We start from the raw sequence: 24407 nt of genomic DNA, 5'->3' as shown, positions 1-24407 counted from the left end.
TGTATTCACTACAACACAACACTTTCAACACTGTTTGGCTGGTTCGTCACTTTACTTCCATTTTGGGAGAATGTCAGGAGTGAGAATTGAACTCGTGCTTTCAGCGTGAGAGGTACGGATGTTATCATTGTGCCAGATCGCCTCCTCTAAGAAACGACCTGCATTTCCCGGTGAAAGCAATTCAGGCTGCACAGTTTTTGACGTAAGACTACGTATTTCAGTAAGAGTGCCAAATCACGTTTTTATGAAAAAAAGTTAACGTTAATAACTATTTTTGCATCGAACGAATTCGAATTTGTTGAATTTGGTATCCATTACGATTTAATAATTAGTAAATGAAGAAAACTAACGAAAATTGAAAGCATTCCCATTCTCATGCATTCCTTTTGCACAATTGTGTTGTTACCTAGCCTGTTACTTAGTTGAAAATAAGATTCTATTCATGCATCTGAGAATTACAATATTCATATACCACTGTGAATCAAATGCAGTCTTCTTCATTATTCATTATTTGACTCTAATAAATTAAATGGAGCGTTCGCTCCATGGAGAAAGGAAATATTACAGCTTAAGTTCTTCCCGTTGAAAGCCTATTCGGAATAACAGTAACGATTAGCAATTTCTAGCACGTAGTCTTCTTTAAGCCAGCGCTCAGTCAACTGCTTTTATCAATAGCATTCCCTCTTGTATGTGTTTTGTGCATTTCAACTTTATATCACTGCGGATCAGTAACTTTGTTGAGCATGCAATGATTCCTCTACGAACACTGAGGAGAAAGTAAATATTGCTGCTCTAACTTCTTCTTTTTTCATGTAATACGAAGGCAAGAATCCATTATTGACAATGTTTTATATAAGGGGCTCAAAAAGAAAGGGGCGTAAGTAACATATTTGATTTTCTCATTTTCTCTTCGTTGAAACTCTCTTTTGGTCATAACATAGCTGCAAACGTATTCCTAGCTGTATTAGACAATTTGGACAATAGGTTAGAATCTCATCTATCGGTTTCTACAGTAAACTCAAATTGGAATATTCTGTTTCCTGTTAATTTCAGCTAGTAAAAAATACCACCATACGTTGCGGTTTATCACCGCAATACATTTGCACTATGTGAAACCTCACAACTTGCAACATATTCTGATCTACACTAGGATTGGGTGATTTTTTCAAAAAGATCGATCTTGTCGAATCGATTTTCCTAACGGCGTGGGGATCGATCCACTGATTAAATCGGTACCAAAGAATCGATCTTTGCCGAATCGATTTTTGCTGAATCGAAAAAAAAAAATGTTTATCTGCTTATTCTATATGAATGTCGTTTTTTCTTCAAACAGGGAATACAAATTTCATATTTCTATTCAAACATCAAAAGCATTTTGTTTTGGTCCTCAGCATAAAGGACATAATGCATTCATCTTGTCCCGTCAGGCAGTCGTTTTAATAAATAAATTAATTGAAAAAAGCATTATTAGATTCAACAACCGCTATTCAACAGCAGCCCCAAACGATAAACGTCCCGTCAGGCAGTCGTTTTAATAAATAAATTAATTGAAAAAAGCATTATTAGATTCAACAACCGCTATTCAACAACAGCCCCAAACGATACCGCTCAGAACTCAGGTTAGACTGATCCCATAAAAACCAATCGTACCATACATCTGTCATTTAGTCGAAGCCGATTCTTGATTTTGACGCCAGTTCTTGAAAAACAACCTTTCGGCTGTAATTGATGTCAACATCAAGTTCAGTGATCCTATGTGTACCAGTTGCGCATAGGATCACTGTACTTGATGCATAGGATCAATGAACCCCTCAATAGCTGCCGCTAGTTTTGTCTCTGTCAGCATTTGTACAGAAATAAATCGTAGAAGAAGTGATCCAAATGTTGACATTATGTTTCAAAAAATGTTAGTTGGCCTTTGGTGAGATAAAAAATCGATGTATACTGAAAAACAAATCTACAAAAAGATCGAAAAGATCGAAGGCAAAAAAATCGATTTTCTCGATTTTCTCGAGTACAGAAGATTGATCCAAAAAATCGGAAATCGGAATGGAAAAGATCGATCTTCTTAGAATCGATCCGAGATCGCCCAATCCTAATCTACACATCACTTTTTTCCTGCTTTTGGGCGGAATAGTGATGTTACATATCCATTATTTTTGTGTGAAATTCAAAACTTGATTTAATATGCTTCGGATTGTCAGATTTGGGTCAAATATGCACCGTTTTGTTGTCAGAGTGCTATATCTCTCCCGGGGAAGGCCTCGCGTGTCATTGAAGGCTTAGGTGTGCGTGTTAGAGACGGCGCCCCGAAAATGTTCCTCTGGGAAGGTGAGACTCTAATATACCTTACCACTCCGCTGTCTCCCGGGCAAAGGAGGTACACCCAAATAATGAAGCTTAGATCACGACAAATATTAAAAATGCCATCACCCGAGGAGGGTCCGAACTGAAGCTGGTCCTGGAACGGGCGTAGGAGAGAGCGGCCAGTGGCTAAAGGGCGATGTGCAAGAGCGGGTCACCAGTTGGGTTCAACCCGAAGAGCTACCGCCACACAGAAACAGCAGTCATCGACATCACCCAAGTAACGCTGCGCCCACGAGACGTGTAGCGACTGCCAGACGACAACCGTCCACACTTGTGGGTACCTCTAGGCGACGGATCATGTGGACACACGAAATGAATAAATTTGTGATTCGCGCCTATTACATCTGCACTGCTTTGGAGAAGGACATGAGCGGTCGCCCTCGAATACTGACAATGTTCGAGGGTGCGAATCCAGAGTTCGACGGGAAGGTTGATCAAAACGCGATGAACGCGATGCGTATAGCGATTGTACGCAACAATATGCTCCCCCAAACAGAAATCAACGAGATCAAGCAGCAGGGGCAGAGGGAACTAAGCTCCAGAACAAACAGAGCAAGGGATGTGTCGAGATGAAGTTCAGTACGGCTGAGCAATTCATTCGCGAGTGGGGCACGCGAATCTGTAGCACAAGTGGAGCCCACAGTACAACAACTCCTTGAACCGGAAACCCCACAGCCAGATCAACAACTACTACGCGAATCGGTAAAACTCGTGAACAAGCACGTTCTTCCACTGCATTTGATTGATGCTGAGAACAAGGAAGCTGCAACTGACAGTTTACTGTGCTGCGACCGCTAAAAGTTTAGGATACCGCGTAAGGCCAAGAGGCGGACTGGTCCAACATCTCCGTGAAAGGCGTGAGATGTTCAGCCAGCGGATCTTAAACAAGCTTGCTGCAATTGAAAGGCTGATGGCGTATAAAAGAGGCAGCAGATCGGCAAAATTATGTCGTCAAGTTGCTGTGATCATGCGGCCTACTGAACTTCACCAGCTGGGATCACACCAGTTGACGAAAAAACTCGACACACTGGTACAGCAGTTGAGCGTCCTAACAAAACGGCTGAAACGTTACTCTGACTCTGCAAAGCGCCAACAATGTTCAGAACATCTGGCACAAGAAACTGACCGTCGTACATCCAAATATAGGTGCTTCAACAAAATGCTACGTGACCCACACAGACCGATAACTTTCCTATCTAGTCTGTAAAAAATACTGAGCATAACCGCCAAAGTTTTTGTCCACTGCGAACAACATCACATCATAATAATCATCGCAGAAGAGCAGAAAGGATGCAAGAAAAATACGCATAGCTGCAAAGACCAGGCCATCATCGACGCAGCCATAGTCGGACGAGCGGTATATAATCAGTGGAACCTCAGTATGGAAGGCTTATGACTCCATACTTCATTCGTTTCTCGTCCGGGTATGGGAGATCTATAAAATTGATCCCACTGTCGTTAGGTTCCTGCAGCATGAGATGAGGCAGTGGATCACGTCTCTACACCTCAGTGATGGGAAAATGTGTTGCAATCTATAACGCTGCAGATGAATAGAGGGATATTCCAAGGTGACTCTTTCAGTCCGCTTTTGTTTTGTCGGGCATTGAACCCCCTCAGTTAGACGCTTAAAAACAAAAAAACGGTCATGGCTTTAAAATAAGGTATGGCGACGGTGTCTACGAAGAAGTGATCCATACCTTTTACATGGACGATCTCAAAGTCTACGCTGATTTACGTCAGCATCTAGGTGTAGCTATCCGGCTTGTCGAAGATGTAAGCACTGGGTCTTCGGAGCCTAATTGGTTGCGCGTCCGCTACTAAGCGAACGATCATGAGCTCATAACTCAGGGACCCTCAACTGATAATCTTTGGTGTGTTATTATAGCTACTATGTCCACGCAACAATCATCATGTGACGGTAATTCCAGTCCCTTACCGCCCATATTTTCGGTCTGTTGCATCAGTAATTGGCACTATTAATAACACAACAATGGAAGACTCATATCAATAGTTCCGCTGTGAACAGTCCAACCCAACTGTGAACTTTCGAATAATAGGAATATTCTTACGCCGAAAAAGGCGACATGTGTTGTGTATCGATAGAATAGGAATACTCCTACGCCTGAACGGCTACTGTGTAATATATAAAACAAATGTTTATCGATGGATAGGAATACTCTTACGCCTAAAAAAATGGTAACAGTGTAATATATACAATAAAAGTTATCTTAAGGGAGTATTCTAGTCTAGAAATTTGAGAAAAATAAAAAAAAAATTCTTCATATTTCTGAAGTTTAGGCATTCAAGAATATACCGTAGAATGGACATTTTGAAAATGCTATTATTTACCGAGTTATAGCGATTTTAGTGATGCGGTATCTAATCTACTACGGCCATAACTATTAAATTCAAATTCGTTTCTCTCGTAACTAGTTTTTTTTTAATCTGACGTACACGGTATCCTTAGTTCTACTGAACCGGTTTATGTCGAATTTATATGAATACAATCTGTATGCATCTCTCTATCGCATGAATCAATAAAAAACGATTTTTTTAATTTCACTATTTTAAAAAGAAACAGCACTTTTTTGTTCATGCGGTAGCGGCATCTTTACTGATTCAGAATCTGTTCGATTTTTTTGTTTCAGCTAACAAGAAGGGCTGGAATTGTGTACGCCATGGCACAACTTTTTTTTAACTCCCTCACTTCATCAGCTTGTGACTATTCTAATTATGAATATTTTTTTCCATTCAATTTTTGTTTTATTGTTAAAAGATAGGTAAACAAATAATGATATAATAGATAGTTCAAATATTCTTTGTTTTATTTTTTAGGAGCTCGAAAAAACGTCCGAAATTCGTGCCTCTACACTAGAATACCCTCTTAACATAAAAATGTGCACGAATGAATTCGGCTTTGTTACAGCTGAATTGCTTAATGAGCCGAATAAAATAAACTAGACCTCGTAGCCTCCGGATTCAGTAAGTTGTCCTTTCAGCAGATGGACACAGCGGCACTTGTCGAGGCTGAACTCCATGCAGATGTCCCTACTTATATCACGAGGTCTATGACGGCTAGTTGATAAGATATATGGTTCGTGGCAAATCCTATAAATATCTGGGATTCTGACAGCTCACCGGGATTCGCCACTCCGACTTCAAGACGGAGCTGCGAAACAAGTTCTTGAGTCGAGTGAACTGTGTCCTAAGGACTTTCCTGAACCGACCTTCAGCTTTGGAGTAGTCAAGTGGAACAAAACTGACCTAGAAGTCCTTGAGAGGAAGATGAGGCATTCAAAGAGGCCGGATTGTACCATCTTTAATCGGCACTGGAGAGAGTATCACTACCATGCAAAGACTAGGAATCGTCGACATTCTTCACTGTGTGTTGCCCAGGTACGACAACAAGGGAGTACTTCGCAGAACGCGCCAACCAAATCGCGCTATACCGGGCTGTCGGCTGTTGACCGGCATCCAAAAGTCGGCTTCACCGGGCTTCAACCATAAGACAGTATCACTCAGAATCGACAGTTTTTGCATATTATCATTTTTTCTACATTATTCACCACTTCAGGCAGTTGAGGAGGTGCTACTTCATTATGGCCCAGTATTTTTCTTGCGCAGTTCCGGAGTGTTTGGGGGGTTCAGATCTTTCGGCACTAAGTCGACATAATTCGGCTCATACTACTCTAGCACGTCCTTCGTGCAAGAGTAGCAAGAAGAAGCAAGAAGATCGTCGGACCGTCGTGAACCTTCGGGAGAGGGAGAAGCCACTTTTCAAGACAATTTTCCAAATACACAATCTTGGTACTTGCGGTAACGAAAGGTGTACTCTGCTTTCCGCAAGTACAAGTCGCTTGCCAAATTAAAAACTTCTCGGTGAACTTCGACATCTTCTGAGTCTGGAAGTTTTCGGGAACATCCAACTTATCCTTGGAAGCAGTCTTCCGAAAAACACTTACACATGTCCACGCGATTCGAAAATTCCATGTTTTTGTTTGAATTCGAACATGATTTTCGCTAGTGTTGAATGTCTATCCCAAACACGAACAATGATACACAAACATAAACATGTGAAAACAAACACGATGTTTATAATTCAAGAACATCATGTACAAACATATCACCCGAAGTCGCAGTATTCATTGTTTTCGTTTCGTTTCTTTTCATACACGGAAAGAAATTATTCATCCCAAAACATTTCTTCGTAGTACTTTTTCACAGAAACGAACTTGAGATTTAGTTCGCATTACAAAAATTGCACGAACTAAGAGGCTATGAGTTCATGCACATTTTGAAAGTCTGATTAAATAATCCTTGGTTTCGTGCAAACAAAACATTCTCTAAATAGAAAGAAGCTTTCTATGAGAATTTTTTTGCGTGCATGTTGGCAATTAAAGTCTGGGGGACCGACTGCACAGCGGGCGACGTCGTACAAATGCTGGCCAAATAAATAAATACCCAAAAATTAGTTTCAGATGCAATCTTCGGCGGCACACAGCAGAACCAGCAGAGAAATTTCAGCGGCTAAAACACAACATTAATTTCTCGATGTTCTCACAAACTGAATGAAGGAAAAAACTAAAAGCTACACTTACACTGCACTACATATGCTATGTGTGCATGCGATTGCATCATCCTTTCTTCTCCTCTTTTATAGCTCGTTTTATAGCTCGGGTCGCGTTCGTCGCGAACAAGCAGTATTGGCCATTTGTTTTCAAAGATCCAGCCAAAATTGTTGCCCCCGAGGTCGAGTGGTTAGCGTCACGCCTAACATGTCACTGCTGAATAATTCTGGTACTTTATATTCGATTAAAATTATAGAAATATTGTAATCAAAATTTGTTGTGGGTATCTAAACATCTCCGCCACGCTCTATTCAATTTTAGTACTTGTTCAAATAGCTAATAATAGCGAATGTTACATGAATTCAATATATAAATTGATGCATGCACTAAATAATGATATCAATTGTGAAAAACTCTGATATCAATCGACATTTATTTTGTTCAGAACAGATAAAGAGGTTTATTTGCCCAATATTTTAGACGAAGCACCCATTGTCATGATAGGAAAGCATTTTTTCCATGTCAACATACCAACACACCATGTATTGAGTGGTGGTGGTGTGGTATCCGATTCGCTTCTTCTACTGTACGCACTGCCTGTGCTTGGAGTGAAAATGCAAGAGAAACTGTACACCATGTTCGAACATCATGTGAAAATGGGATTAAACATCGTATGTCCACACATACTACGAATACAAACATGTTACATTTTCAAACATAGGTACGAAAAAATCATGTTTGTGTTCAAACACAAAACTGCGAACAGCAGCGTGGACATGTTTATCCCGGACGCAGTGTTTTTTGTGAAACATGGAAGACTGCTTGACAGTCACATCCAAGTTTCCTGGAATCTGGTTGAAGTTCGCCTTCACATATGTTTCGTCATCCATTACACAGCAGTGTGGTTCCGTTAATTTCTAGTCGTACAATTTCCAGGCACAGCTTTTTGCGACCGTATTCTGTTTCTCGTGGCGGTTTGTTGACTTCTAAGCATTAAACGTACGTAGTCCAGCTTGAGTTTTGGTATTCGACACAAAAGTATTGCTCTCATGAAACCTTTTTGCTTTTTTCGAACTGAGGTGTTCGCTTTCCGTTTATAGGCCACCACGCGTTCTCGTTAACCTGAGGGCTTTATTTCTGGATCTTCGCTTCCGATCAACAGTCAGACGTTCCTCGAACCGTTTTATTATACCAGACACCGTGGAATTCGCGATTCCCAACTTTTTTTCCGATGGCACGATGAGACAAATCTTTATTTTCGAAGTACTCGTGCAAAACTTTATTGCGCACGCACTGTCTTTCGTCGCCATTTTGAAAAATTTTTTGGCACCTGATGAAATCAACTCACAGAGTGTAAATAATACCCTTTGAAATATGTCTACGCAAAATTTCAATTAATTTTACCCAACGGATTGAAAGTTAGCGCAATTTGAGTGTGTGTGGATTTTAAACGGTACACCCTTTACTTGGTAATATTAGGAGATAACTGTAAATTTATGATTATTAAGGCAAATATGTAAGGCCTGTTTTTTTTTCGCAGTTTTTTTTTATTAAATCGTTTATTTTTACAGGCTCAGTTACATAAGTTTAAAGGAACCAAACTCCTGACTGTATTGTTACAAGTATATATAAACATTTTTCCTTAATTCTAATGTTAATGGTGTAGAAAACCGATTACTCGCGGTCTACTCGAGTTTAGAAGGGTGACATATTTTCTTCAGGAAAAGGAAGGGATAAAAGGATATGTTGACAATGTTCACTCTCACATTCACACTCACATTCATTACACTCAATTTTTAAGCCTATCTTATATCTAATATGTTTTTACATTTCACCTTATTCTATTGTTAATAAGAAGGGATTTGATTTCTCGCGAAGGAAAAGGAAAAGGAGAATATAAGGATATAAGGACAATCAGACACGAAGATCGATAACTTTTAGGAAGACATATATTTGGGACATGTAATCAAGGTCTAAACCAGCCAACACATCTCTCACCGGCACATTGGGCTGCCTTCCTCTAGCCCGAAGAGAGTTTTCTAAATTCGATCTGGCAACAAGATACTCCTCGCACGACCAAACAACGTATTCGACGTCGTGGTAACCTTGGCCGCAGGCACAGATATTGCTGTCGGCAAGATCAAAACGAAAGAGTAGCGCGTTTAACGAACAGTGATTGGACATGAGTCGGGAGAAGGTGCGAATAAAGTCCCGACTCAAGTCCAGACTTTTGAACCATGGTTTGAGGCTAACCTTAGGGATAATTGAGTGGAGCCACCGGCCCAATTCATCTTCGTTCCATTTGCGTTGCCAGTTAACGATGGTATTTTTACGAACTAAAGAATCAAATTCATTGAAGGCGATTTGACGCTGATAAATTTCGCCTTCAATTGCACCTACCTTTGCTAATGAGTCAGCCCTCTCATTACCCGGAATTGAGCAATGTGAAGGGACCCAGACAAAGGTAATGACATAACAGCGTCTGGTTAAAGCACTCAAAATTTCTCGTATTCTCTCAAGGAAGTACGGCGAGTGCTTTTCCGGCCTCACTGAACGGATAGCTTCGACAGAGCTAAGACTATCCGTTACAATGTAATAGTGTTCAACAGGTCGTGAGGCGACGCTGTTCAGCGCCCAGTGTATTGCTGCCAATTCAGCAATATACACTGAGCAAGGATTCTGAAGACTGTGGGAGGGGCTAAAAAATTCGTTGAACACTCCAAATCCTGTGGACTCATTCATAGAGGACCCATCAGTGAAGTACATATTATCACAATTGATACCCCCATACTTTGCATTGAAGATCGTAGGAACGATCCCCGATCGATGATAATCTGGAATTCCATGGATTTTCTCCTTCATGAACAGATAAAAAAATACAGAGGAATTGATGTAGTCAGGAAAACAAACACGGTTGGGAATATACAAAGAAGGATCAACCTGCATGGAGATGAATTCATGATATGAAGTCATGAATCCAGAATGAAAATTTAACCCGATCAGCTGCTCAAAATTTCCGATCACCAATGGGTTCATAACCTTACACCGGATGAGTAACCGAAGAGATATTAAATTGAAGCGATCTTTTAGTGGGAGTACGCCTGCCAAAACCTCGAGGCTCATGGTATGCGTTGAGGGCATACATCCCAACGCAATACGGAGACAAAGATACTGAATTCGCTCGAGTTTATTGAGGTGTGTTTTGGCAGCTGATTGAAAACAGAAACTACCATACTCCATCACTGAGAGAATAGTTGTTCGATACAACACTATAAGATCTTCGGGATGGGCTCCCCACCAGGTGCCGGTAATTGTACGGAGAAAGTTTATTCTTTGTTGACATTTTTTACTCAGATACCTAATATGGGCCCCCCAAGTACATTTGGAGTCGAACCAGACCCCAAGATACTTGAATGACATAGCATGAGTGATCGGTTTACCCAAAAGTTGAAGCTTTGGTTTTGCTGGTCTATGCTTCCTAGAAAAAACCACCATCTCTGTTTTCTCCGTGGAGAATTCGATCCCTAGCCCAATGGCCCAGGTTGAAAAATTGTTCAAAGTATCTTGTAAGGGTCGTAAGGCCTGTTAACATTTGTTAAATAAATGAAACGAATCTGCCATTTTTTTTGTTTTTGATTTAATGGCGCATCCAGATGGCAATGTCGCCAAAGCAGTTTTTTGGCTCCGCGATACATTCCGCTTGATATCCAAAGAAAATGCTGCTTTCCATGATTTTCTTGACTTCTTTTAATACGTATGCGCGGAATATTACGTGTCACTTCGAGAAACGCGTAGTTTCGATAACGGATTAGAACGTTGAATGATGGTGAATGTGCAATTTGTGTATTATATCCATGTGTATTATATTCCAGAGTCGCAATTAAAGGAATAAACGATAGACAGAAAAAAGTTCTTATTATAGTTGATTGTAGCACAAAATATCTAGAAAACTTCATTCGAAAGATAATCTTAAATGTATTGCAGGTTTGCTGTTCAGCTTTAAGGTTTTCACAAAGAACCACTGCTACATCCGGAATATTCTTTTTCACCCCGAAGCCTTCAACGACAACTGCGGGTGGAAGCACCTTAACCATAACTGATAGACCGGAACGAACAACCACTATTTTGCGACCGCTGGGACCATACAGACTTCCCACGAATGCTATCGATCGTTGCGGAATGTCCAATGCTTCGCATTCACGTGTTGTTGGAGGAATGAATGCCCAACCTGGCGCATGGCCTTGGATGGCTGCATTGGGATACCGTGCCAGTAGTTTCGACCTCACTACGGGACCCAAATTTCTGTGTGGAGGAGCATTAATCACGGTTAGACACGTGCTCACTGCTGCCCATTGCGTACAAAACTCACTTTACTTCGTTCGGCTTGGTGAGCATGATATCACTTCCAGCAACGATCCTGTCAATCCTGTTGACATATACATCGCAAACACAATTATGCATGAGCAATACAACGAAAAAACCATCCAAAATGATGTTGCGCTCATTCGCATGCTGCAAAGTGCTCCTCTCTCGGAAATGATTAAACCCATCTGCCTGCCGGTGGAGAACACACGCGACTGGACTTACTATTCACCGTTCGTTGCTGGCTGGGGTACGACGTCATTTCGAGGCCCAACATCAAATGTACTACAGGAAGTTCAAGTTGTAGTTTTGCCAACGGACCAATGCGCCTTCAACTATAGGTTGTATTTTCCCGACCAAGTATTCGATGCCAAAGTACTCTGTGCTGGATTTCCCCAAGGGGGAAAAGATTCTTGTCAAGGTGACAGCGGAGGGCCGCTGATGTTGCCCCAGGTAATTGAACGGAAATTGAAACTATTAGCTCAAATGACCTTCGTTTTACTTATATAGGTATTATTAAAGGAAAAACTGAAAGTATTTTTTGTGTTTTTTTTTTCAAATCATAGTAGGATGAATCACAGAAGAAAAAAAAAAGTAGTGTTGTTAAGGGCGATGTGAACGAAACGTGAGATGATGTAGTTGGGACCAATTTATTTTTCATGCACCGGCTGTTTTGCATTTGTAATTTAAAATTAACTATAGCATGATATACATGTCATAGATGGTGTTCGTGATACGAAAAAATGCAACGTTGGGGTTGTGATATTTGGTTTTTTTTTCCAAAATATATATTTTTATCGATGCTCATTTGGCGTTAGCCTCACGGGGCCGGGAGTTCAATACTTTGACAATTTTTCTTATTATCTATGTTAGTAAAATGTAACCGATTACTCGCGGTTGGCTCGAGGTTAGTATTACAAGTGTTTTCGTAATTGGGATGTTGCTATCTCCAATGCTCTATACGTGTGCCCGACACGGGATACTTCCTATTGGGATGCAGCTGACCATTAATCAGCAACGTCCCCCTAGTCTGTACCTCATATCTAGCGTGGTGATTTTTCGTTTTGTTCACATTCTTTTATATAGCAGCCAAATTATCCATGCTAGATTTTGTTTTGTAATGAATATTTTGAATCGAGCTGTCAGTGGCGTCGGACCACCCCCGGGCGCACAGTTTTAGGGGCGCAGAAACACCTTTACATTAACGAATACTTCACAATTCGACATACATCATATACATATAGCCAAGAGGGAGGGGGTGCAATCAAACACTTCCGCCCGGGTGCGAAAGCTCTACTCGACGCCACTTCGAGGTGTATAACTGGGATTGTCTTGTGAGATTCTTTCAATATTTCCAATGGATAGTAAATGAATAAAACAAAAATACTGTGATCTACAACACTAACACTATTACAAATATCGTCTGACTACTGTATTGTTTACATCCTCTAGACATGGCATAATGTATAGTTTATTGATCCTTCGTTGTCTTTGAATTAAAAAAAACTTCACCCGGTTCTTTGTCAGCATGACTATCATATATTTTCTTATGCATTCAGTTTCACACAGAACGATCATTTCCTCCATACGAATCAATACAGAATATGATATACTAGCCGGGATATTATATTAATGCTGTATAAACAATTTTTGTTGATTAGTAATACTTCAAAGTAATCAATCAAAGTAATCAAGTACAACAAAACCATTCACAGGGTAATAACCAGCATAATTTGCTTTGCACTCAATTCAAATTCAACTTTTAGTTATAAAACGAAATTACCAATGTTTCTATCTTGATTCAAATTGATTGTCTTTCATCTTTGAATGAACAGGATTAGATTTCTCGATTCGATAATGCGGAAGTGCGAACTCCATTACTCATGGGATTCACCGAGCTTTCACGTGAATAGTGATCAATGAATCTGAATGGGGCACGTGAAATAAATGCGTGTTGAGATCATGTGTTGACACTTCATGCAAGTTATTTAGTTCCGTAAAAAGTTATCACCAATGTGATAGATTTCTGCAATGCTGCCGGATATAGACAGATGAATCATCTAGAATCAATCTAGACATGGAACATACAACTTATGATCTATTTTACGTTCCCTTTCTCCCAACAGCTTGCGTCGAACGGTCAGTACTACTATTTCAACCTGATTGGAATCGTTTCATACGGATACGAGTGCGCGAAAGCCGGCTTCCCAGGAGTGTACGTGAATGTTAGTGCATACATTTCGTGGATCGAGTCTAAACTGAATTCATAATGGCGACAATTAATATTAAATACACAGTTGGATGAGTAATGCACTGGCGGTCATCAACTTCCAGTAGCCTTCAACATTTTTTGCTATGTTTTGTCAACTTAATCTGAATGGGTTTTCCAGCGGATACAAATAACAATCTATTCACTCAACAGTTCGGGTGACGTGATGCTGCTAAGTTGTAATATATTATAGTGAGATAGTAATAATTCAAATGAATATATGTGTATTTTAATCAAATAAAATTACCACGCAAATGAGCTTCTATTTTTTTCTTTCCTTTCAATGAAACAAAAAATATATTGTGATACGTTCCACGTGCAGTTTGTTGATGCTAAGTATGAAACACAATATATTACATTTAGTTTCGTATTTGCTATAGATTGATGTGTTTTTTTTCAGTTTTATATTTTTATTGTTTATATTTTATTTTAGTTTATAGTATTTTTTTAGTTCTAGTGACTAAATAGAAAAAACTTTCGATGTGAAAAGGCCATCCGATCTGAGTAATGTTTAAAATATAATTGATAAAATATTCTTATCACAATATCATGAATAAGCGATAATTGGTATTAGCGATAATAGGCATTTGAAACTGGAATTCACACATTAATAATTACACATAATAATGTAAAAGGTTAAAAGTGATTTCGATTGAAATTTTTCATGTTTTTGACATCTGTCAACAATATTCAAATAAAATAAATAAGAAGTTTCGTGAAGCCACAAAATTCTCTTGGCATTAAAATTGGTTAATTTACTGCCTATGAGCTACGATCTACGGATATCACTGATTCTTCGCTGTAAAACAAAAAACCACATCCAATTCGCATGGAATATTGATGGGAACTTACGGCGAGTGTGCTCTCAGTAATTCGAAATGTTATGAGTGGTTCAAAAAGAAGTTTGGCTGTGAGGAACGCAGAATGTAGAAAACCTCCGAAAGTATTTGGAAACACCGAATTGCGAATTTTATCGGACGAAGACGATGGCCAAACCTGTAGGTTGGGAGTTGAGGTCCACTTGCTCTTTGAACTGAAAATCGCTTCAAAACATCCAACGGTTTGAATTTCCGAATTGTTCTTGTACGGAAAGTCCTTCATACAACCCGCGAGTTATATTTTTCGAAAATGAATTAAAAAAGGACACTACGGCTTAACGGTAGAATTAGGAATGAATTCTGCAATCCTCCAAACGGGGTCGTTACTGCCAAATGTGGCCAAGTGTAAACATGCAACGACAGAAATTCTGATATCATTCGCTATGAACATCACCAAATGTAACTACAGGTCGGACTTGACCTGCATTTACAATTATATATAGACATATCGATTAGATAGGGGGTCTCGTATCTACTTGGTTGCGCGTTGGCTTACTAAGCGATCGATCGTGAGTTCAGACTCAGGGCCCTCAATTGACCATCTTTGTGTGTTTTTTTTTTTTTATAAATTCGTTTAGTTACATAAGTTTAAAGGAGCCGAAATCTTAAATATATTTTTAAAACTATATATATGAACAATTTTCTTAAATCTATGGTTAGTAATGTGGGAAACCGATTACTCGCGGTGGACTCGAGATTAGAAGGGTGACATATTTTTCTCAGGAAAAGGATGGGGTATAAGGAAATTATTACAATGTTGATAATCACACACACTCAATTCTTAAATCTATTCGTACATCTGTTGTGAATTTACATTTCATTCTCCTGTTTATAGCAAGCGGACCAATTACTCACAAAGGAAAAAATGGAGGGTATAAGGATATAAGGATAATCACACACGAACATCGATAGATTTAAGGAAAACATATATTTGGGACATGTAATCAAGGTCTAACCGAGCCAACACATCTCTCACCGGCACATTGGGCTGCCTTCCTCTAGCCCGAAGGGAGTTCTCTAAATTCGATCTGGCAACAAGATACACCTCACACGACCAAACAACGTGTTCGATGTCGTGGTAACCTCGGCCACAAACGCAGATATTGCTGCCGGCCAGATTGAAACGAAAGAGTAGCGCGTCTAACGAACAGTGATTGGACATGAGTCGGGAGAAGGTGCGAATAAAGTCCCGACTCAAGTCCAGACTTTTGAACCATGGTTTGAGGCTAACCTTAGGGATAATCTAGTGAAGCCACCGGCCTAATTCATCTTCGTTCCATTTGCGTTGCCAGTTAGCGATGGTATTTTTACGGACTAAAGAGTAAAATTCATTGAAGGCGATTTGACGCTGATAAATATCGCCTTCAATCGCACCTACCTTTGCTAATGAGTCAGCCCTCTCATTACCCGGAATTGAGCAATGAGAAGGGACCCACACAAAGGTAATGACATAACAGCGTCTGGATAAAGCACTCAAAATTTCTCGTATTCTCTCAAGGAAGTACGGCGAGTGCTTTTCCGGCCTAACTGAACGGATAGCTTCGACGGAGCTAAGACTATCCGTTACAATGTAATAGTGTTCAACAGGTCGTGAGGCGACGCTGTCCAGCGCCCAGTGTATCGCTGCCAATTCAGCAATATACACTGAGCAAGGAAACTGAAGACTATGGGAGGTGCTAAAAATTTTGTTGAACACTCCAAATCCTGTGAACTCGTTTATAGTGGACCCATCAGTAAAGTACATATTATCACAATTGATACCCCCATACTTTGCATCGAAGATCGTTGGAGCGATCCTCGATCGTTGATAATCTGAATATTCATGGATATCTTGCTTCATGGACAGATCAAAATGTACAGAGGAATTGATGTAGTCAGGAAAACAAACACGTTTGGGACTATACGAAGAAGGATCAACCTGCATGGAGATGAATTCATGATATGGGCTCATGAATCCAGAGTGAGAATTTAGCTCGATCAGCTGCTCAAAATTTCCGATCACCAATGGGTTCATAACCTTACATAAGATAATAAATTGAAGCGATCTTTTAGTGGGAGTACGCCTGCCAAAACCTCGAGGCTCATGGTATGCGTTGAGGGCATACATCCCAACGCAATACGGAGACAAAGATACTGAATTCGCTCGAGTTTATTGAGGTGTGTTTTGGCAGCTGATTGAAAACAGAAACTACCATACTCCATCACTGAGAGAATAGTTGTTCGATACAACATTATAAGATCTTCGGGATGGGCTCCCCACCAGGTGCCGGTAATTGTACGGAGAAAGTTTATTCTTTGTTGACATTTTTTACTCAGATACCTAATATGGGCCCCCCAAGTACATTTGGAGTCGAACCAAACCCCAAGATACTTGAATGACATAGCATGAGTGATCGGTTTACCCAAAAGTTGAAGCTTTGGTTTTGCTGGTCTATGCTTCCTAGAAAAAACCACCATCTCTGTTTTCTCCGTGGAGAATTCGATCCCTAGCCTAATGGCCCAGGTTGAAAAATTGTTCTAAGTATCTTGTAAGGGTTCTTGTAGGTCGGATTCTGTTGATCCTACGACAGAGACCACTCCATCATCTGCAAGTTGTCTTAGGCTGCAATTTTGTGTAAGGCAATTGTCGATGTCGCTTACATAGAAGTTGTACAAAAGGGGGCTTAAACATGAGCCCTGGGGGAGGCCCATGTAAGAGACCCGACTTACTGCCGAATCTCCGTGAGAAAAGTTCAAATGCTTCTCACAAAGCAAGTTATATAACATATTATTCAATAGAGGCGGCAGACCCTAAGAGTGTAATTTGTCTGTCAAAACCTCTATTGAAACAGAATCAAAGGCCCCCTTTATGTCCAAGAATACTGAAGCCATTTGTTTTTTTCCGGCGTAAGGCATTTGAATTTCTGAAGAAAGCAACGCAAGACAATCATTCGTCCCCTTGCCCCTGCGGAACCCATATTGTGTATCTGAGAGTAGGCCATTCGTTTCAACCCATCGATCAAGGCGAAACCAGATCATTTTCTCCAACAATTTCCGTATACAAGACAGCATTGCTATTGGGCGGTACGAATTGAAGTCGGACGCGGGTTTTCCGGGTTTTTGAATAGCTATAACTCGTATTTGTCTCCAATCATCTGGAACAATATTATGCTCCAGAAACCGATTGAATAAATTCAACAAGCGATGTTTCGCCACATCAGGGAGGTTTTTCAACAAGTTGAACTTAATTCTATCCGATCCCGGAGCAGAATTGTTACATGAAAGGAGAGCAAGAGAGAATTCTACCATCGAAAACTCGGAATCAAGATCGCACCTATCTTGTGGTATATCTCGAACAATTTTTTGCACAGGAGCGGAATCAGGACAAACCTTCCGTGCAAAATTAAAAATCCATCGATGCGAATATTCTTCGCTTTCATTTGTTGAAGAGCGATTTCTCATGTTTCGAGCCACTTTCCATAATTTTTTCATTGACGTTTCTCGTGACAAACCTCCCACGAAATTTCGCCAATAAGCACGTTTTTTCCCTTTGATCAAGTTTTTAAATTGATTTTCAAGGTCCAAATACGATTGAAAATTTTCAATGGTTCCACGTTTCCGAAAAGCTTTGAATGCGTTCGATTTATCCTGATAAAGCTTGGAACATTGGCTATCCCACCATGGATTGGGAGGCCTTCGACGAATAGTGGAGCCTGGGATGGGTTTCGTTTGAGCGCGAACCGCGCTGTCATAGATCAAACGAGAAAGGAAGTTATACTCCTCCAATGGAGGTAAACCATCTCTGGAATTGATGGCTAGAGCAATCGCGTCCGCATATTTTTTCCAGTCAATGTGTCTTGTGAGGTCATATGCCATGTTTATAGATTCAGAAGAATTCGACCCAATGGTGATGTAAATTTTGATTGGCAAGTGATCACTACCGTTGGGGTTCTGGATTACATTCCACTTGCAATCTAACGATAGTGAATTCGAGCAAAGCGAGAGGTCAAGAGCACTTGGGTTAGCAGGAGGTTTAGGTACACGTGTTGTTTCCCCAGTGTTCAAAAGTGTCATATTGAAGCTGTTACAAAGATCATATATCAACAGTGAACGATTGTCGTCGTACTGTTCCCCCCAGGCAGTTCCGTGAGAGTTGAAGTCTCCCAAGATCAATCGTGGCTCAGGAAGGAGTGAGCACATGTCAACAAGTTGCTTGCGGCTAACCGCAGCTCTCGGAGGCCAATACAAGCTGACAATACAGAGGTCTTTTCCTCTGATGTTTGCATGACAAGCAACAGCTTCAATCCCTCCTATAGGTGGAAGGTCAATTCTAAAAAATGAGTGGCACTTATTGATCCCCAATAGCACCCCTCCGTATCTGTCATCACGGTCCAAGCGTATAATATTAAAATCGTGGAAAGAGAGATCATCTCGCGAAGAAAGCCAAGTTTCGGACAGAGCAAAAACATCACAATTGAACTTATGAATTAAAAATTTGAATGTATCCAATTTAGGGATAAGACTACGACAATTCCACTGTAAAACAGTGATATCTCCGACCTCTCTATTTGAATTAGACATCAAGAGAGATAATCATTGCAAGGAGGGGCCATGTTTGCATCAATTGTTGCAAAATTGTCTTTAATACTGGAAGCATTGATATGACAATGGTTCTGATGGAGTCGGAAACATTAAAGCATGTGAAGATTTGAGCCACAAGGTCAGTCAACTTTATAAATCCCGATTGGGAAGTTGAACTTGACGGTAAAATAGGGACAGTTGGGGTTTTTGATGTCCCTTCGAGTGCTGGGTCGTTCGAAGGTGAATTATTCCCACGGAAGACAGGAGGAACCTGATTTTGCTTGTCCGCTGCACTCGATTTTTTAGGCATGCTAACAGAGGGTATAACCGGAGAGGCTTGTCCTTGAACTTTGGGAGTGGTCACATTTTTGCGCCGGGGATTCCCTTGGAAGATGTACGGTGTGCCCTCGTTAGCTGTATCCGCTTCCATTTCGTCAACTGGCAGCGAAGCGAAGGCATTGTTTGCGGTTAAAGGTTGTTGCTGTTGGGCCAATGGAGAAGCGCCCTTCAAAACATCCGCAAAAGTGCGCTTCGAGCGTTCCTTTAAAGAGCGCTTCTGCTTCTCCCAGCGACTCTTGTAAGTTTCACAAGAGCACGTGCGCAATATGGACACTTTTGCTCAATCGCACCGCAGGATTTGTCCACATGTTGCTCTCCGCAAGTGGCACAGCGCTCCTTGTTGGCGCAGTAAGCTGCTGTGTGACCAACTGACTTGCATTTCAGGGAAGTCATGGGCTTTGGCACGAAGAGTCGCAGCGGTAGCCTCAATTTGTCCACCATAACGTAGTCAGGGAGGAACAGCAAAAGTGACTCTAAACGAGTCGGACGGCGTAAATTTCGATTCTTTCCCTTCCTGGGAGACTTTGCCGAGTTGTCGGCATTCTAAGATTTTAACCTTAATCAAAGGCAGCTTTTTAAATCTGCCATCTCCTTCCATAATTGATTTGCACGTCAGACTCGTTTCGGTTATCACCCCCGAGATTTCTACGTCATGGGAAGGCACGTAGACACGATATTCCAGGGTAAACCTCTGGTCGACGACAATACCGTTTGCGTCTTTCCGATCAGCCACGACAACACGCAGTTTGGTCGGTCTAACCTTCGTAATTTCTGTCACGGAGGAGTATCTTGCCAGACCTTTCATGATCTGAATAACATTAAGTGCTTTTCCGTTTGGCTTAGGCCTGAAGAAAACAACCCACGGACCAGTTCCAGGTGCATCTTCAGGATAGACCTTGACACGTGGAGAGAAGATAACAGGAGGAGGAGATGACGAGGATTGAAGGGGATCGGGGACAACAGGATGGGGAGGCGAAATCTGAGCTGGGGTAGGAGCGAGGGGGGTTGGAGAGGAGATATTTGCAGGTTTTTTAGAGGGGGGCTTGCTAGAGTTAGCAGACTCGTCCCCGGACGAAACATCCTCTGATGTAGGAACGCGTTTAAGTGTCTTCGCTGTTCCTTTATTAGTTTTTTCAACCAGAGGGGAGTCATCATCAGAGATCTCCATATCTGGAGATCCTCCCCCTCCTTCTGCCATTCTGTAATTGGTACTTATAATCTAATATTTTGTTTTAATAATAATAATAATTAAAAAAAAAAAATAAATAAATAAATCTTATATCTTATTTATTTCTATTCACCACAATGCACCCCAGTGCTGATGAACTGGCAACCACTGCTTGCTTCTCAATCGGAGCGCTTGAGCGCTCGGTACTATCACACACCACTAAGAAGTGATGCTCTCCTTCACACTGCTGTAAGTGAGTAGCGAATCGCGCTGGTATTGTGTGCGTGCAACTGACCACTGATGTCCGACTTCGATTGCGATGGCGACAAATCGGCGAAAACTGAAAGCCGGCTGGCCTTGCCAGGCTTTGATGATTCTGCTTTTCTCACTAATTCCGAGTTCACACTGCGTTTTACGATATCTCGAACAGTTTGAAAACGCGCGAAAAAAGCACACCCGGGCGATAAAAAAAAATAACAGCCAACGGTAACCGAAAACAATGCTTTAACGGAGACGCTCACAGCACATGACCGGTTACTCGAAGTTTCAAAGTTATGGGTCTTTGTGTTGTTATAGAATAACTACGTCCACACAACAATCATCAGCGATGGAGATCGATCCACGGTCGAATTTATCGATTATAGACTCGATTGTATACAGTTTGAAACAAATATTTTGTTCTACATTCTGTCAAATTTATACCGACAATTTGTGTTTTAAAAACAAAATGCTTTTTTTATCATCTATGTTTATATGTATTTCGGCATAGTTGAGTTACCAAATTTTAAAATTTATTTGACATAAATTTTAATTGCAATGCAAATTTTCACACAGTATATTTGACCAATAGAATTATCCATATCGAAAATAGCCGAGAAAAAAATAAGTTAACAAGTTTTAAAAAAATCTCCTCAACGACGCTGTATTACAAACTAAATGACAGATCGCGCCTAAAATTGGCCACTGATAGTATGACAGTACACCCATACCTCGCTATACGGCCGCTCTCTATACGACATTTCGTTGAACAAAGTTGGAACCAATCCGACATAATTTGTATGCATCCGTATTAGAATAATTGATTCGTTTTACGGTTTTTTCTTAGCGACCAAGTACGGATGTATGTACTTAAGAAACAATCATTTTAAAAATCCCTAGTATATTTTTGAAAGAATATAAGTTTCAAATATTACTTATTTCAAGTCAAAATATAATGTTTTAACATTCAGGTGAAATTTCATTGACTACTATATACACACGACTAAATACAGGGGAAGGGAAATGGTGATTATCGCAGATTGAAAGCACAGCAAAAAATTGTTCAAAATGATGTTGCAATGGAACTTGAGTGTGAAAGAACTAATTGTAGAGCGGTTAGAGTGCATCAATTAGGTTGATAGATACAATCATGTTCATTGTGCGTTTTTGGAATAAAATTGATAATAACATCTTAAAAACCACCAGTTTTTTGTTTCAAAAATGTTACTTAAATTAACTAGATGTTTCATTTCTGCATCTGTTATGAAATTTCCTCACCTATTCAATGTAAGGAACATAATCGTCCTACGTAGCGTAATTGAACAGTGAACAGAGCCCGAAACAACAAAAAAGTGAAATAACTCTGTCGTTGTTGAAATTTAACTATATGCGTAGAACGATTTTCTATCAAAGATGATCTCGTATAACCCCTGAAAGATTAAGGAGAAATGTATTTTTTTAATGTGAGAAAGGTGATTTCCGACTTTGGTGGGATGAATCAAAATTCTTCTTTTCTGTTCAAAAAACAAAAAAAAATAAACGTTGGAGACTGTATATAATCGAGTCCACCCTGTATGCTCTAAATATGTCGCTCGTAGTTTTGCCACAAATGGCCAATCAGCAAATCGATCATGTGGTTCCGATGTCGACTAGCGTTCAACAGAATGTCCGATATTTGCTTCATACTTCAATCAAAACAGCTTTTGATTCTCCAATGTCGAATAAATCAGAACAGACCGTCCAATATCGTTGTTGTACCCTCATCACAGACCTCCTCACATGTTCAAGGAATGATTTCTAGAGAAGATCCGGATGCTTAAGTAGAATGTAGTAGTGCTATGTCATGATCAGAAACTATTCCGAAAAAATGGCCACAACTCAGTTGAATTTTGACCGATTCGGGATATTTTGATGTCAATTGATTCTTTTATTGATGTTGAAATAGAGATTTCAAACCGGCTTTCTAAATTCAAATTCACCACAAGATATGCATGTTAGGGAGTGAAATAACTTTTGATGTAGTTAATGGGGACCTAATGGTTCCCACAGCCTCCGCAATCTTTTGGCATTCATTGAGCAAGCAGCAAACTGGTATTCTTGTGAAATGATACAAGATTATGATGAAATGCTGCCAATGTTCTTGTGCAATGCTTGAAAGAGAAAAAAAAACAAAAACAAAATATAGACAAAACACATGAAAAACAAGACGGAAACACTGTTGCATTTTTTATTTGACACACCTTGTAGATGAAGTTATAGCATCTTTTCCTCATTCCATTTGTTTCTTTCAGGCTCATTGGCATTTTGGCTGTAACAGAGCCGAATTTTAATCGTGTACATGTCACCTGTTTATCATATCTATAATAAGCACATTACACAGTTGGCATTTTTCGGCGTAATAGTATTTATTCTATACAATTGCATATGGTACATTACATTTCACACTAGCCATTTAGGCGTAAGAGTATTCGTTCTGTTCTTCCATTGTCCAGTTAGACCGGACAGCGGAGACAGTTGATATGATCATTGTTGAGTTATTAATAGAATAGCAGCCCGATGTTTCTTGCAGAGCAGAGCAGTTGTTGTATGGCTGAATCGATCTTATTTCGACCGTGGATCGATCTCCATCGCTGATGATTGTTGCGTGGACGTAGTTATTCTGTAACAACACAAAGATGGTCAATGAGGGCCCTGAGTTTTGAATTCACGATCGATCGCTTACTAAGCGAACGCGCAACCAATGTGGCTACGGAGACCTCCTAGTTATAGCATCTTGATCAGGTGCATTCATGAGGAAAATGGGTTTATACGAAGTGTCTATTCGCAGTTGGCTTCTCTAGTTTCGGTAACAGTGCCTCTGCCTGTCTCTACCTCTTTCAAATATATGGAGAGCATTCCAAATATCTGGCCAGGCACTTTTGCATAGTTGCCCTGAAAATGTTTGGGTTCGTTTGCACTGCGGCTTTGAGAGCCACATTGGGAATTCCGCCGAGGACAGATAATGTTAGTCTTTTGCAGCCACCATTGGCCCATGTTGCGGGAAAAGCCCTTCTACTATATTGTTCTAGTTCTGATATTCGTCACCAGTCACCAGTCTATATGCATTGCCCCAATGGTTTGCATCAGTAAGAACTTGAGGAGATGTGTCCAAAACGCGCCTGCCGGGCAATTTGTTCCGCTTGATTTTCTCCTTAACCAGCAAGAATAGTAATGCGATGATTATAGTCAATCGTGCTAGTCAATGATAGAATTATACCATCCAAGTTTTACATTTGTCACATGCTTTAAAAAAAAATTCTTTCGAAGCGATTTTCGATGTAACTTTCTACATTTCTATATAGTTTTTGTTGCTTGAAACCGATTCAGATGCGATAACTGTGGGTCATATTTATTCAGTCGAGTTCCCAGTGGATATCTCAGATGAAGAAAACCGTAAGAAAGGATTCATTTCCTTTTCAATTTGATATTTTCCGCATCAGCTTACCATCGGTCAATCGGAGCAATTTCCTCGCTTTCGGTCGGATAACATTCTCACGAGAGAAATCGCTTGTATGTGAGGGATGCCAGATGATTTTTTCAAATATCTCTGCATGACACGAATAAATGTCCTCAAATGTAATCATAACGAACAAAAATGA

General features: G+C 40.3%; 1 protein-coding gene across 1 annotated transcript in view; it reads left to right on the top strand.

The window, feature by feature from the left end:
- LOC129773885 (uncharacterized) overlaps window positions 1-24407 on the top strand; it is a 47343-nt gene that overhangs the window by 1989 nt on the left and 20947 nt on the right. Inside the window, exons 3-4 of the mRNA XM_055777545.1 lie at window positions 10920-11750; window positions 13424-13561. Coding sequence (XP_055633520.1) covers window positions 10920-11750; window positions 13424-13561 — 969 coding nt within the window. The remainder of the gene's footprint in view (window positions 1-10919; window positions 11751-13423; window positions 13562-24407) is intronic.

The sequence above is a fragment of the Toxorhynchites rutilus genome, chromosome 3 (genome assembly GCF_029784135.1).
Source record: "Toxorhynchites rutilus septentrionalis strain SRP chromosome 3, ASM2978413v1, whole genome shotgun sequence".
NCBI lineage: Eukaryota > Metazoa > Arthropoda > Insecta > Diptera > Culicidae > Toxorhynchites > Toxorhynchites rutilus.
The sequence above is the reverse complement of the archived record's forward strand: the minus strand, read 5'-3'. Positions and strand labels throughout refer to the sequence as shown.